The 13,357-nt window shown below is 46.7% G+C and overlaps 2 protein-coding genes across 2 annotated transcripts; one reads left to right on the top strand and one right to left on the bottom strand.

Moving 5' to 3' along the window:
* Positions 1–227: 227 nt before the first annotated feature.
* On the bottom strand, positions 228–930 carry LOC128714603 (dynein axonemal assembly factor 6). The gene is made up of 2 exons (XM_053809475.1): positions 819–930; positions 228–757 (listed from the first exon to the last, which is right to left on the bottom strand). The coding sequence occupies exons 1-2, from the start codon at positions 928–930 to the stop codon at positions 228–230; spliced, it is 642 nt and encodes a 213-aa protein (XP_053665450.1).
* A 4,660-nt stretch (positions 931–5,590) lies between these two features.
* LOC128714507 (cysteine-rich venom protein-like) lies at positions 5,591–11,922 on the top strand. The gene is made up of 6 exons (XM_053809382.1): positions 5,591–5,717; positions 7,012–7,148; positions 10,109–10,254; positions 10,640–10,840; positions 11,585–11,674; positions 11,760–11,922. The coding sequence occupies exons 1-6, from the start codon at positions 5,606–5,608 to the stop codon at positions 11,920–11,922; spliced, it is 849 nt and encodes a 282-aa protein (XP_053665357.1). The 5' UTR covers positions 5,591–5,605.
* Positions 11,923–13,357: the final 1,435 nt, after the last annotated feature.

Genomic DNA, 13,357 nt, shown 5'->3' with positions numbered 1-13,357 from the left:
CTCGTTTAATAGTAAAGTCTTTCCCAAACGTCAATAAAAGAATTAAATTATTGAACACATATGAAAGGCAACTTGAGGAACGGAAAGTATATTTCCATTCACCAAACCTTCAGCACACAATTAAAATCCATTAAATGTGATAAAATGTGTTCATATGCGGTAAATATTGCACCGTTTTTTCTATAAATTGTTCCCACTTTATTCATCTTTCTCACATCGGCCGCACCTTAAAAGTTGACGAAATCCAGCTCGCGTACCATCGTCAACGTAAGGCGAAGCGTTTTCTGCTCTGACAGCCAGGCCGCATTACCCTTGTCCGGGTTGATCCGGTGCGGCAGGGTAAGATCGAGCCGGTACTTCGGCGATCCCACAATTACCTGCTGATCCTTCACCTCGAGCTCGATCTGATGTATGCCGACGGAGTCGTCCTCGCCGGTAAGCAACACTTCCACAATCATGTTCTCGCAGCTGGCCGTCGCTGGCGTTTTACAGTTCATCTGCAGATAGATGTCCTCGGTGGCGACCGTTTGCCGGTAGGAGATCCGATATTCGGGCTGCTTGCGTGAGTCAAACAGGGCACGATCTTGCTGCAATTGTTGCGCTTCCCATTGCTCGAGCGTTTGGGGTTGCGGTTCCGCTTCCGGATGGGCGTGTGTTTCGAGCGGCGCATAGGAGCAAGGCTTCACGTGTTCTGCCGGATCGGCGGAGGGTTTCTTCTTCGGCTTCACTGTGGCTGGTTCTCCAATATCTCCGGGACCTGAAAAAGAAGACAACATTTGGTTATAACATCACTAAAAGCTGTGACACCAATTCCATACCCAGCTGTGGCACGTCTTGGACAGGTTGTTCTTCATCGGACGAGGAATCTTCATCGCTTGCCTTGAACAGCTTTTGCAGCAGCTTAACATTCTCACCGCCCAACAGGGACATTATTTACGGCGGTGGAGCGTGTGTTTACAAATATTATCACGCACAGTGTGTTTTATTCCAGCAAAGACGGTCAGGCAATGGTGACTACGATGATGGGGTGATATCGATGAAATAAGTCGATAAGAGTGCCGGTGTGCTGCTGGATGCATAGTAAACAAGGTAAGTTACCATGGTAGCGCATAGACAGGATTCCCCATTTGTATGTTTTTGTTTCAAATCGCATGCGTGTGCCTGGTACAAAAGAGGTTTCAACTTTAAATGTAATTCTTGAAAATTTAGAACTGATGTAAAGTTTCATGTTGACAGCTATAAAACAAGTTTTTCATTATCTCTTATGCATAAAAGCTGTAGCTGAAATTTATTTGTCATGACTTCAGTAAGTTATCCAATTATAAATAATTTTTTGCTTGGTTTTAATAAAAACTGGAATACATGCTTTGTATACCTTTAAGATAGAAATTTGAATGGAAGAAATTTCTGCAAGGGATTATTTTAACGAGTCGTTTATAGAATGATGTTGAAGAGAAAGGTTTTAATTGAATATAATTAAATTAAGTAGAAGAGTGACTATTGTGAAGGAATTAATTATTATTGGAGATAAATGTACAATAATAGATTATGAAGATGTAAATTTCAATACTGATATTCAGTTAAAGGGGCGGCCCGGTGGCATGATGGTAGCGGCGCCGGTCTTCACACGAACGGACCGGACCAAAATCCCTTCCGGACCAATCCCCCGTAGCAAGAACTACTAGGCTACGAGGTTAAATAAGTCGATACGACCAGGCAGTTCTAACGAAAACAAAATAAAAAATAAACAGTTAAAGAAGCTACACAAACGCGAAAATTTTGTCGATTTCCTCACAATATTGTGCCTGTTTCAAAGAAAAAAACACTCTCCTACAGTACTGTAATTGATCGCCACGATTCCATTGTTCAAAGCATCGAACGGTCATGTGTCGATCGTCATCCGTTGTGCTCCATTCAAATCACTGCTCGCACTATTCGCACTTTAGAGCAATAAAAGAGTACGAAAATATCAATTCCCCAAGAATTACACCACACTGAAATATGGTTCCTTCTACCGTCATCATTTTTTTCTGCTCTAAACGCGTTGAAGATCGCCCACCTGAAACTTTCGGCCCGGTCGGTGAGCATTCGCAGTTTTAAAAGATCGATCACGATCGCGACTCTAGCCATCGTGCGGATCGTGAGAGACCCGTAAAGCGTGTGCACTGGGTGGATGGAACTATTCAAAGTGAGGAAGAAACGCAAAATCACGATTAAATTCGCTCAGTTATTGAGCTAGCGGAAGTGAATAAGTTAAGTCTGTCCAAAGTAACACAACTAGCGCTGTACAGTTAAAATGCGTTTATTTTGGTTCCGCACTTACTTCAATGCACACCACTGTACTAAACCTGCTCCGCTAGTTCTAAAACGGAGCTTCAACCCCTCGCCGTTGCCGCTGTGTGCCGTACAGCTTCTGTTGTTCGCTTCACTATTGTTGCTATTTCTCTACATTCGCTACTACCCACCAGCATGCGTCGACATGCGTTTGCCGGTAGTTATCATCATCGTCCACCCTTACCTACCTGTGTCGCCACAGCGGAGCGGCACGCGCCGTGGGTGGAAGGGAAAAATCATAATCTTTCCCGGTGGTGTATTTGGTTACGGTGCGCGTTGTCTTACCTTCCTGCCCGAGCATCTCGCCATCGTTTGTCGGTTCGAACATTGCCGTTCTGCTGCGGCGTATCGTGACACATTCGGGTGAGATATTTTTTTTCGCGATCTCTCACATTTAAATCAGTCCACTCTTCGACGGCAGCCGGTCCGGACGTATACGTGTCGTCTGATCGTCTGGGCAGCTCCGGGCAGCAGTGCGAGCACGATTGGGTTACAGTCGTGCAGCCGCGCATCGAGAGCTCGAGTGTGTGTTTGATGTGTGGCGGAGGGTGGTCGATGGTTGGTAATCTGATCGTTTAGTACAGTGGGAGCATATTGGGTGGTTAATATTACGCGTGATTTTGGCAGAATAACGATCCGTTCCGAGCGGCGAAAGTGTTGTACGAGGTGAAAAGTTGTCAAATGACATGTTTATTGGTGATCGATCGATTCGAGTGGGCCTGGAAGCAGTGAAGTGAATACGTGACTCGAACAGGGGCGAGAATATTGAGATTCTTTACGCGGTGGGAATTACGGAAATTTCAAGTGATCATAAGATTGGGCCAGATTTGGTTATAACCAATTAAGCAATTAAGGTAAGTTTTCGTAAAAATAAAAATGAAACAAATGATACAACGTGTGTGCGTCCACGATCATTCCCATCTCATCGACGTGTGTGGTACGTGAGACCCCGCAGGAACCGGGCAGAAAACACTGACCACTGTCACTGGACATCGTCCACTATATCTGCTGCATCACTCAACGCCCAAGAACAGTGTCGGGCGGCTTCCTTCTCGTTTCCATTTGGCTTGCCATCCCGGAACCCGGTGGGGTGCGGTTCTTTCGTACAACTGAGGTACCCACGTTTGCCGGACAGTTTCGCTGCTTCCGCGTGCTCCCATAATGCGACGTCTGTAGTGAAGGAGTGAAAGCGAGCACAAAGCAAAACCATAATGTGCATGCCCCCCCCCAAAAAAAAGTCGAATGCATTCGAACGAGATTTAACGACTTAATTATTAATACGCGTGAGTGGGGTTTAAATTTATGGTCACAGTTTGACCGCAGATGGGCGCAACAGACAGCAACAGGAAAGGCACTTGACTTGAAGATACGCCGCCTGGAGTGTGTCTAGTTTTCTGCGTGATCGTTTCAGGTCAAGGATGTTTGTTTGGGGTGTGTGTTTTGATGTTCCATCCTTGCTTGAACTAGTGACTCCGGTACTGCAACAAGGCGTAATCCAGCCGGAAAGTGGACCGGAATGGATTCCAGCACCTCTGGCCGCCTCCGTTCGTGTGCTGCAGATTGATGATGATGATGGGGAATATATCTTAATTAGTCGTAAAAGTAATTTATTGCCTTCCAAGATTGGGCCCGTGCCCGTACCCGTAACGTGTGCATATGTATAAACCGTAACGATCTTGTGCTGTGAATTTATGCATTGATCATTGGACCAACATTGGAGGATTTACAATCGTCTAGGAGCGATCGAAATCCCACCCAGTGTTCGGCAACAGTATCCTTTTGTGTCGTATCGCTCTGTGCACGGGCAGCAAATCCTCCAGGCTTTGTATTAATAGCATTTTAATGCCTCTTTTACGATCTGTTAGCATTGTACCACGCTTTGACAGAGAGGATGATTGAGACGCTGTGCTAAAACCGGTGATCATTTGATCGGCTTATTGTGTAAATGGACATTTGTAATGCTCTGCGGTGGAAGTGTTTTCTCCAACACGAGCGACACATTATTAGTCACAAGTATATTTTTTTGTTGCTAACTAATGGATTGGAATGTGTTATCTTGCATTTTATGCGCTCGATTCGCTAGAAATAGGAAGACGAAAAGGGGAACAACATTTTCGGTGCGATGAATTAGAACTATCAACAGATCATCTCCCGCCCGGTAAGCGAAACACGGAACGAAACACCGTGACATGCTTCTGACCTCCAGGAGCGCCGTATGGCAAAATTTATTGCAAAAATCAAAACCCCAACCACTGTGCGAAACGGGGCGGATGGATGGATGGATGGCAAACAAAATCGCAAATATGCGAAATGAGGTGGAACGCAAACGACATGAACATTGATGCTCGTAAACACTGGCTCTAACCTTAGTGATGAAAACCTCCAACCTAACCGAACCGTTGCCGGCAGCCAGCAACACGCTGAAGGAGCTGCTCGGGTGTAGTTCGTTCGTTCGGCGCACCATGTTCGGAGCATGGTTCGCGTGCGTACGGCAAGCGTGTGAACGATGAAACGCTATCGAGCCAATAATTCAACTCCCACAAGGCCATCACCGGTAGATGTTCCGCCAAAAGTTTTTCGCCACACACAACACGGCCCGCTGCTGACCCGAGATGACAGATTGGCCAGTACCAGGCACGGGACGCGACCAACCGTTGCGTTTGTTCTTCTCACACGTCCATCTGTGTTTTCGCAAGTGGTTCGTGATCGTGTTGCGATCTTCAATCCTTTCGATATACTGTTAAAGTGAGAGCTGCGCGATCTGTAAATCACAGATCAGTAGAGTTTGTGTTGTAGCTCTCGTGCATGCCACTCATTGTGGAGAGTCATGCCCGATCGACAACCAATCTGTTGGGATTGGGGTACGTAAAAGGGCGGGCAATTGGTTAGCACGAGAATGATGCGAAGTATTTGGACAAACTACAAAACAGGACGAACGTCACACGGGGAAGAAATGTTCTTGAAGCAAAGAACTTCACAACGACACCCCATTTTGCCGTAGTCACCTACCCGCGATCTTGATCGTGTGTCAGCTTGACGCAAGTGGAACAGATCGGTGCGTTAATCGCAAACATGATCACGATTACCGTTTCCCTATGGGTGTCTGTCGCGCATTCAGTTGGCCAGCCAAAAATGTTTCCGCTTCCAGCATCCGCGCATTAGTAGCAGATTGTTTTTTTTTCTTTCTCTTACTTCTTGTCCGTTATCGTTTCAGATCAGTAGATCAACTTCCCGTGGGTTATTACCACTACGGCACGGCACGGCGGTGACGATGATCGTCCGGTGGCCAAAAATGGTGCGTCCTGCCAGTGGTTTGTTGCTGTGCGTGTTGCTGTTGTTTGCTGTTTGGTTCGATCTATCCGACGGTTGGCGTTATGATAGAGGTTAGTATGGTCAAGTCTTTTAGGGAGTTTGCGGTGTAACTTTAGGTTCTTGGTGTGCTTGGAGTTACTTTGATAAAAATAATGATTCAGTATCTGTTTTGCGTAAGGCAATTCTACTGGATTGATCGAAAAATTGACTACTAGATTAGAATTTAATGTCTTTAAGTTTGTTCTAAATTAAGTTATGCCATATATGGATATGTATTAATAGGCATAGTGTATAGTACAACATATTTAACAGTTTAATATTTGTTTGAGATGTCATTCTTCATTCTTTGTTTTGTAACTCTAGTCTGAACTAAATAGTCGAATAACTCGTTCTAAAATACTGTTTGTCTCTTTTAGTTTTTAGTACATATATTTTCCCATAGATGGCGCTCGCCAATACATTATTCTAGATTCCTAGAACTCCTAGAAGCTATTGAATATTTCTATTATCAAAATATCGAAATAAAGCACCATAAGTCAATATACTAGCGGTAAAACAAGCAAGAAAATAACAACTTCCAACGAACTAACTATGTACTAAAAGCAACTCCTGCTCAAGCGTTACTCCATTTTCGAAGTCAGAATCGTGCCTAACGCCTCATTTCCTATTCCACACACTTTAACGCTATTTATGGCGTTTTCGCGAGACTTGCGTTCTTTCGCTAATAATGTCCATTAGGCCTATGATGGATGAACAACAGTTTTACTTTTCACACCCTTCCACCGTCCAAAAGCACCTTTGGTGGACTTTTGGTTGTATTGTGATTGTGAGGAAGCAGTATGTTTGTTCAGTAACAGATATTGAAATTTAATTCACGTGTGCATCACCACACTGGTCTGGTGCGGTTCCTGTACATCGTTTCATTTCCATTTAACCATTCGATTTTATTTATTTCTCCTTTCTTTTGGTACTTCTTTTCATGCGCTGCGTGCTCTCTACACGCCTTTGGCGAACGATTGATGCTGCCGACGACGATGATGGCCACCGTATCGTCATGTGCTGGCAAAACGCGCTGACGAAAATCTTACCCTTAAAACACAAACCAAAACAAATGCTCATCATCCATCTGCGCCTGGTAACCGGAACATCGGGTTGTGGATGGGAAATAATTTCTTCATTCACACTTTCAACTGTCACGTTCACGCCGGCCGGCCGGCCGGGCCACCCGCGGGCGGGGTTGTGCATGGACGAAACGGAATATGGAATCTGAACATCGCATACACACGAAAACTCATAAACAACAAAACACCACATCATCCACACACAAACCGGTCCACTGGCGGTTTCCCTGGGTTCGCTCTACAGTGCCTAGACTGTATGGAGACAAGGTGCCGACGAAGGCAATTTCGCCGCGATTGCGCAAAGTTCAGCGACGGATCGTGATGCTGCACGATTCGTACCGCACCAAGGTGATACCACCGGCCGCGAATATGCTAAACATGGTGAGTAACTCTTATTGGGCAGCACCGGCTTAAAGGGTGTGACCGAGGGTGGAAACCGATGGTGAGAAGCGAGTGCGAGCGTTCTTGTCACCAAAGTGTCTGTTATGGAAAAAGGTATCAGATGAGGGGAAAACAAAATACAAGACAAGACACTGACCTCGATTATTGGACGCGGTTCTACACAGCGTGGTTAATTTATTTCCTTGTACAATGTTTAGAGCATTCCACCGATTCCATCATCCGGTTGGTTAATAAACTGTTGTTAGAAGCAAGGGTGTTCGCGAAAAACAGATTACCTGAGTGATCGGTGGAATTTGAGAACATTCGCACGAAGTCATTAAATCATTATAACAGTGTTTGGTTAACCTAAATAGTTTTCCCCGGAGATTGATGCCATCCAGCGGAAGACTTCTAGGATCTTTAGAACAATGTACTAATAGCAGTCAGAGAGGGCGCTACCGCGGCATTACCGCTGCTAGACGTCTTAAACTACTAATAGACATTTATTAAAGCAAGCCGCTTAACTTAAGTGGCGCCAACTTAACGATTATGATGTTACTATATGGGACACCCTAAAATTGCGTTTCGTGTTTAGGATGACGCTGCGAGTTTGCCGTTATACCTTCGCAAAAAGGTACTCGACACGATCATTAGCGGCTGATATACGGACCATCGTCGGACCATAATCCACCACTGCCACTGGGAATCTATGGACGAGTGCTCTGCAGGAGACGGCGGATTAGGGATATTAATTTGATAGAATCGAAGAGGTAACGCTTGACGTGTTGATATATTTGGTAATACGGTGGAGGATATCGTGTCCCAGCCGGTGGACGGTTAGCAAAAGGGCATAATGGTTATGTTTATGAAAATTGTATTGTAATAATCCTAACCATGTCGTTAGGTGACAAACGAGCCACATCCAACCTCGAAAAGGCAACTGGGATTAAGGAGAGACACACGGTACACGATCAAACGGCGGTGTTTGACTGCACACGCCATTCTGCTTGGTGTGTTGTCTACCCGCGAGCTAGGCAGTTGCGTTTGCAAGACAAGATGTCACGGATCGATGAAATATTGGAAGTTAATTTAAATAGGAGAGAAATTTATCTTCTACAGCCCCCGTTTAGTGCCTAGCCGGACGGAAGCGTCCCGAACCATATTCGGGGTTTTGTATCGATACAAAATTAGAAATGATTTAGACCGACGCGGGAAGGCGAGATGTGTATAGCTTTAGCTGTCGCACAAGATCGAGATCGAGCTGCGTATTGGCAGGCGAAAACTCATCCGCCTCTGCGCGGTTGTCGATTTTTGTCCTAACATGCAAACCTAGCCGTCGTCTAAGTGTCGTACGGAAATCGGACGAAGCAAAAAGGTGATCCTCTCGTCCGGGACTACGCTTTGCAACAGAGAGCATCATAACGCAAACATTAATATGCAAATCCGTATGTGACAACAGATTTTCGAATTTTTGATCCCTCATGCTGCGACACAATTCAAATGTTCAAACTCCATTCGCGCGATCGTTTGCCATGTGGCTGAACGGTCGGGTTCTGCAAAAAAAAAAACAAACAAACAGCCTTCGTGTCGATTTACCCGTAAGTACGTCGTTTTCGCGGTTGGCAAATTTATTGTGATTGCTTAATTTTTTTGCCACCACGCGGCCCGCAACGAATGGCGATTGTTATCCCGTTTGGGAGTAAACACCTTGCAGAGCACGCTTTAGCTGAGCACAGGCTGAGCACCGCACATCAAACCCACCCACCATAATCGCATTAGGCGGGATCAATCAACAACGATGGGAACTGGTTTCCCCAGGGGGCGGGGGGGAGACGTCGGGAAGGAAGCCCGGCTTTGCTTGCCGATGTGAGGTGGACAGATAAATGCTTCACACCTTCTGCGCTGGGAAGATGAAACCGAAAACTGCAATCCACCCGACCGACGGGACGACGGATGCAGATGGTCCACTTGAGGGTGGTGCGCGGACGATCCGGTGAATCCAAGCAATCACACGCGTTGGTGGACAGCCGCTGTAGCCAAAATAAGCCGACAGCCCATTCAATTTCGGACCGGCCTGATTTATTGGCCATGGTCTCACGTGCGCTTGTAATAGCCGGCTAACGAGTTCCTGCCCTCGCTGCTTTGATCTCATGTGCAGTTTTGGGCAGTGGCAGACGATGGGCGAGCAGGCTCCCCCTACTGGGCGAGAGTCAGGAAATCGGTTTAAAGTTGTGTAGCGGCGCTTTTTACGGGCTTGTTAGCGTAGAATGTGCAGCGATCGGTGATCGAGATGACAAAATACCTGCCGTTACTTATTATTTATTAGCAATTTGTTTGGGCGATCATTCGATCGGTTCGTTTGTAGATCGGTTTGTTGCTTCAGGTTCGAGGAACAGGTACTGAGGTAGTCCTCCACGTCCTCAGTAGACTCTGGCCTACTTCATTGAGATGTTTGACCGTGTGTCCAGGTGTTACTTTTCGTGCGAATAACCGTTGAAGAAGCTACGGGTCGCTTCTTTCTCTGCTTCGTCCAGGCTACACTGAGAGGCTTTATACCCAAACGGACAAGATTGAGGGGATAAGCGAGATATAAGTGATTTGCATACAAATGAGTGCCCGGTTCACGATATCTTCACCCGGTAAGCGGCTTTCATGCCAACACACACACACACACACGCCGTGGTGGAGCAAGGCGTAAAGTAATAAAACTCATCAACTGATGATCTCATTCATTAAGCAGTGTTTATTTAATCTGCGACCACTGTAGAACGCACCGTCACCATAAACTAGATGAATTTACGACCGTCGATTGACAGCAACTTCCGATCGAATTGCGTTCGATCTAGGATAGTCCCCGTACGGACTCCTCGGTCCCACCTTGCCCGATCGGTTCGTTTCCGGTTTCTCAGAGAGCTTACTTTAATGAGGACATTTTGCATTTTTTTTGTTTCCCCCCACAGAAATGGCACCATGGAGCGGCCCGTTCGGCACAGAAATGGGCAAATCAGTGCCGTGTCTTGACGCACGATACACCGAAGGGACGATGGATCGACAACTTTGGTGCCTGCGGGCAGAACATCTTCGTGTCGACGCATCGCGTCCCGTGGTAAGTGAGCTGCCTGTTGGAAGGATTGTGACCATTCGGGTGCGACACCTAGTGACTTGGCAACTATCTGTCAACGGTACGACCTTCTCGATGATGATTCGCAACGGTTGAGGTTGATGACACGCTGCGGACGCTCTTCATGATGCGTGGGCCTCCAAGACAACGATCCCCATTGAGTCGTGACTCGCCCCTGAGTAGTCGTACCGTACCGATCCGGCGCCAAACTTTGGGTCGAGTTTTGATGTTGATCGATTTCGCTGCTAGCAAACTTTACCATTTGCTAATCCGTGCTATTTGGCAGCGTGCGTCACATCCTTGTAGGGTTAAGTAATCTTTCTCTGTACCAATTCCTCCCTCTTTTCCATTTGTTGACCCGGCTGCATAGGATGTTCGCGTTGCGGACGTGGTTTTTGGAGCGGCAAAACTTTACGTACGGTTCGAGCAGAAACGTTCTCGACATCGTCGGCCACTACACGCAGATGGTGTGGGCCGCCACGCACAAGGTCGGCTGCGGGTTGACGAAGTGTCCGAAGGGTGGTCCGCGAGGGAAACCGTTCTACAACTACGTCTGCAACTACTGTCCGATGTGAGTACCCCGGTGAGGGAATAGCGTGCTAGTAGAGGCTGGGTGCGAAATGGAAGAATCGCAAGAACGATAGAAATTACGACGATCGTGTGTGGTGCGCAGCATTTTGAAAGCGAATCTGGGGCGATTTTATGTATATGGTAGTGAAATTCTTCATCGCGCTTGCATGTACTAATTAAGCGAGAGTGTTCCGTTTGCGGGAATTGATCGGAGCTGGGGGAGTAGAGCGAGGAGCGATCGAGTGGGTGTCTATTTCGGAACAACTTTGGACATGCGTCCTTGCACTAGTTTGCGTATGAGCCAGTGCGTCCTGAGTCACATCCATCTGTCCATGTGTGGCACGGTTTCACTTTCGTCCGGAACGTCTAGTTCCTCTCTTTACTGTACGAGACATGTCATTGCTTATGGTGACGTTGATGGATGGATTAAGCTTTTACGAAGGTGTCTAAATGATTTCTTTCAACGCTTGGGAACACCCCAATCTTGATGAAGGAGTTTAGAAAAAAATATCTTAAACAAACCTTACCACCGTGGCGTGTCTAATAGAATCGAACGGTTCAATTCCACACTTCGAGCAGCGAAAGTTTCGTTTCGGCATAGAAAAATAATTGGAAAGCAACTGATTGAAACGCTTCGAGATGTTGATTGTTTTGTTAAAATAACCGTAGCCCCGGTGGGGCACTTGTGCGCCGTAACGAACGGTCGAATTGCATGTGTTAACCGTGTTTTGATAACTTCTTGCAGCGGAAATCATGAGGAGAAATTGGGCATACCGTACAAACGTGGACGGCCCTGTGGTTCCTGCCAGCCAAACTGCCTGTCCCGTAAAATAAGGTAAGCACCACACTGCTGGGATGGTAACTGACGGGGACCCAGTACCGAGATGAGAAATGCCGCATCGCTCCCTTATTTCCAACAGACTCTGCACCAACTCGTGCAATACCGCCGACTTGTGGGCGAACTGTCGCGATCTGTACCGTACGTGGCCCGGCTGGCTGTGCAATACGGCCACGTCGGAGGGTTTGGAACGCCAGCGGAACTGTGCGGCTACCTGCACCTGTCATGGGAAGATACACGACTGATAGGGAGACACCGAGCAGCGGGGAATTCTTCGGATTTGCTGTACTAAAACCGATGCCGATGATAAGGCCAGTGCCATGCATGAGGGGTTTTCGCGAGAGTCGTTTTTCCATCTTCACTTTCATTTCACATCCGCACTAGAATCAAGGTGGTTCATTTTTTTTAGAAGTTAGAAGCTAGGATGTATGGTTATCAGGGGGGTTTACTGAAGGTAAATGTGATGAGCGGGGAATTTGGGGAACAGCAGTACTTCACGAGATACATTTTCGAAACTACATTTTATTAAAAACAATCCCTACGATTAGCACAGAGAGATAGAGAGAGAGAGAATGGTACAGAAGCGAGAAGGAAGAACTTAAACGATCAGCATTCAAAATTTGGTAAGTTGGTGTTTTGTGATGTAAATAGAATGTGAATAGAAATTAAATTTCCTCAATCCAAAAAGCACGTGTGTGGTTCTCTTTGACTCCACTCCAGTAGAGTAGAGCAATCGCAACAACAACAAACAAAAAACTCCGTTAAAGTTGAAACTGTTTCCATCCGAAACAGAGTGTACTATCAGCAGGTGCGACTGAGTGTGAGTGGACTGGCCGCCCATTGCTACGCGTCTCGCGTTCGTCACGTCAGCTTCCGGTGGTGGTGATGAAGCATGTTGCAGGTGGCAGGTGAGTATCGGCATGAATCAAAAACGCACATGGATAAGGGGGGACCCGGGGACCGGACACCACCATGTGGTGCTGTTTTATGTTGTGCTGCTTTATGGGTGATGGTGCCGTCGTACGGTGACACTGTTAGCAATGCTGTCGTGCTACTGTTCACACTGTCATGGAATGGGGACACCGTTCTGGTAGGGGAGATGACGATAGCGCGGAAAACTGTTGACCTTATGCTGGGTACAATCGCCCTAGAGCTTTCGTAGGTAAGTATATTTTATCGAATAACTAACACAACATAACACTTTTCCCAAAAAAAAAACGTTCTTTCAATTGATTTTCCTTTTTGTAAGTCAAACTTTCGGCTTTGACGGCGGTCTTACCGGTCACCCTTGTCCAAAGAAACATAGCCTCGATTTATGACCCTTCTGACGGATGGCTTCTATCGTACACTGACCTTGTATTGTGTTTCGGTTCCACGGCCACGGAACACCCCCATCTCTGATGCACTTTCCACCACCAATCCATCAGTGTGTCATCTTTGGCTTGCCCTGCTGCAGCGAACCACCGCCCGTTCCCTTAATGAAGTCATGAAAAGATGGGTTTCGACTCCGGGTTTCGGTCCCAGGAGAAGCTATCAGAACCGATAGCGAATGGACGGAACTGGAGGAGACAGAGAGAGAGAGAGAGAGGGAGAGAGTGAACAAGCGTAAAATCGCTCATGCGAAACACGGCGGAGACCCTCTTACACCGATGGGGCGAAAGGTTTTGCGCTGGCACTTGA

This window comes from Anopheles marshallii, chromosome 3 (assembly GCF_943734725.1).
Source record: "Anopheles marshallii chromosome 3, idAnoMarsDA_429_01, whole genome shotgun sequence".
Lineage (NCBI taxonomy): Eukaryota > Metazoa > Arthropoda > Insecta > Diptera > Culicidae > Anopheles > Anopheles marshallii.
Note: the sequence above shows the minus strand (reverse complement) of the source record. Positions and strands in the feature narration are given on the sequence as shown.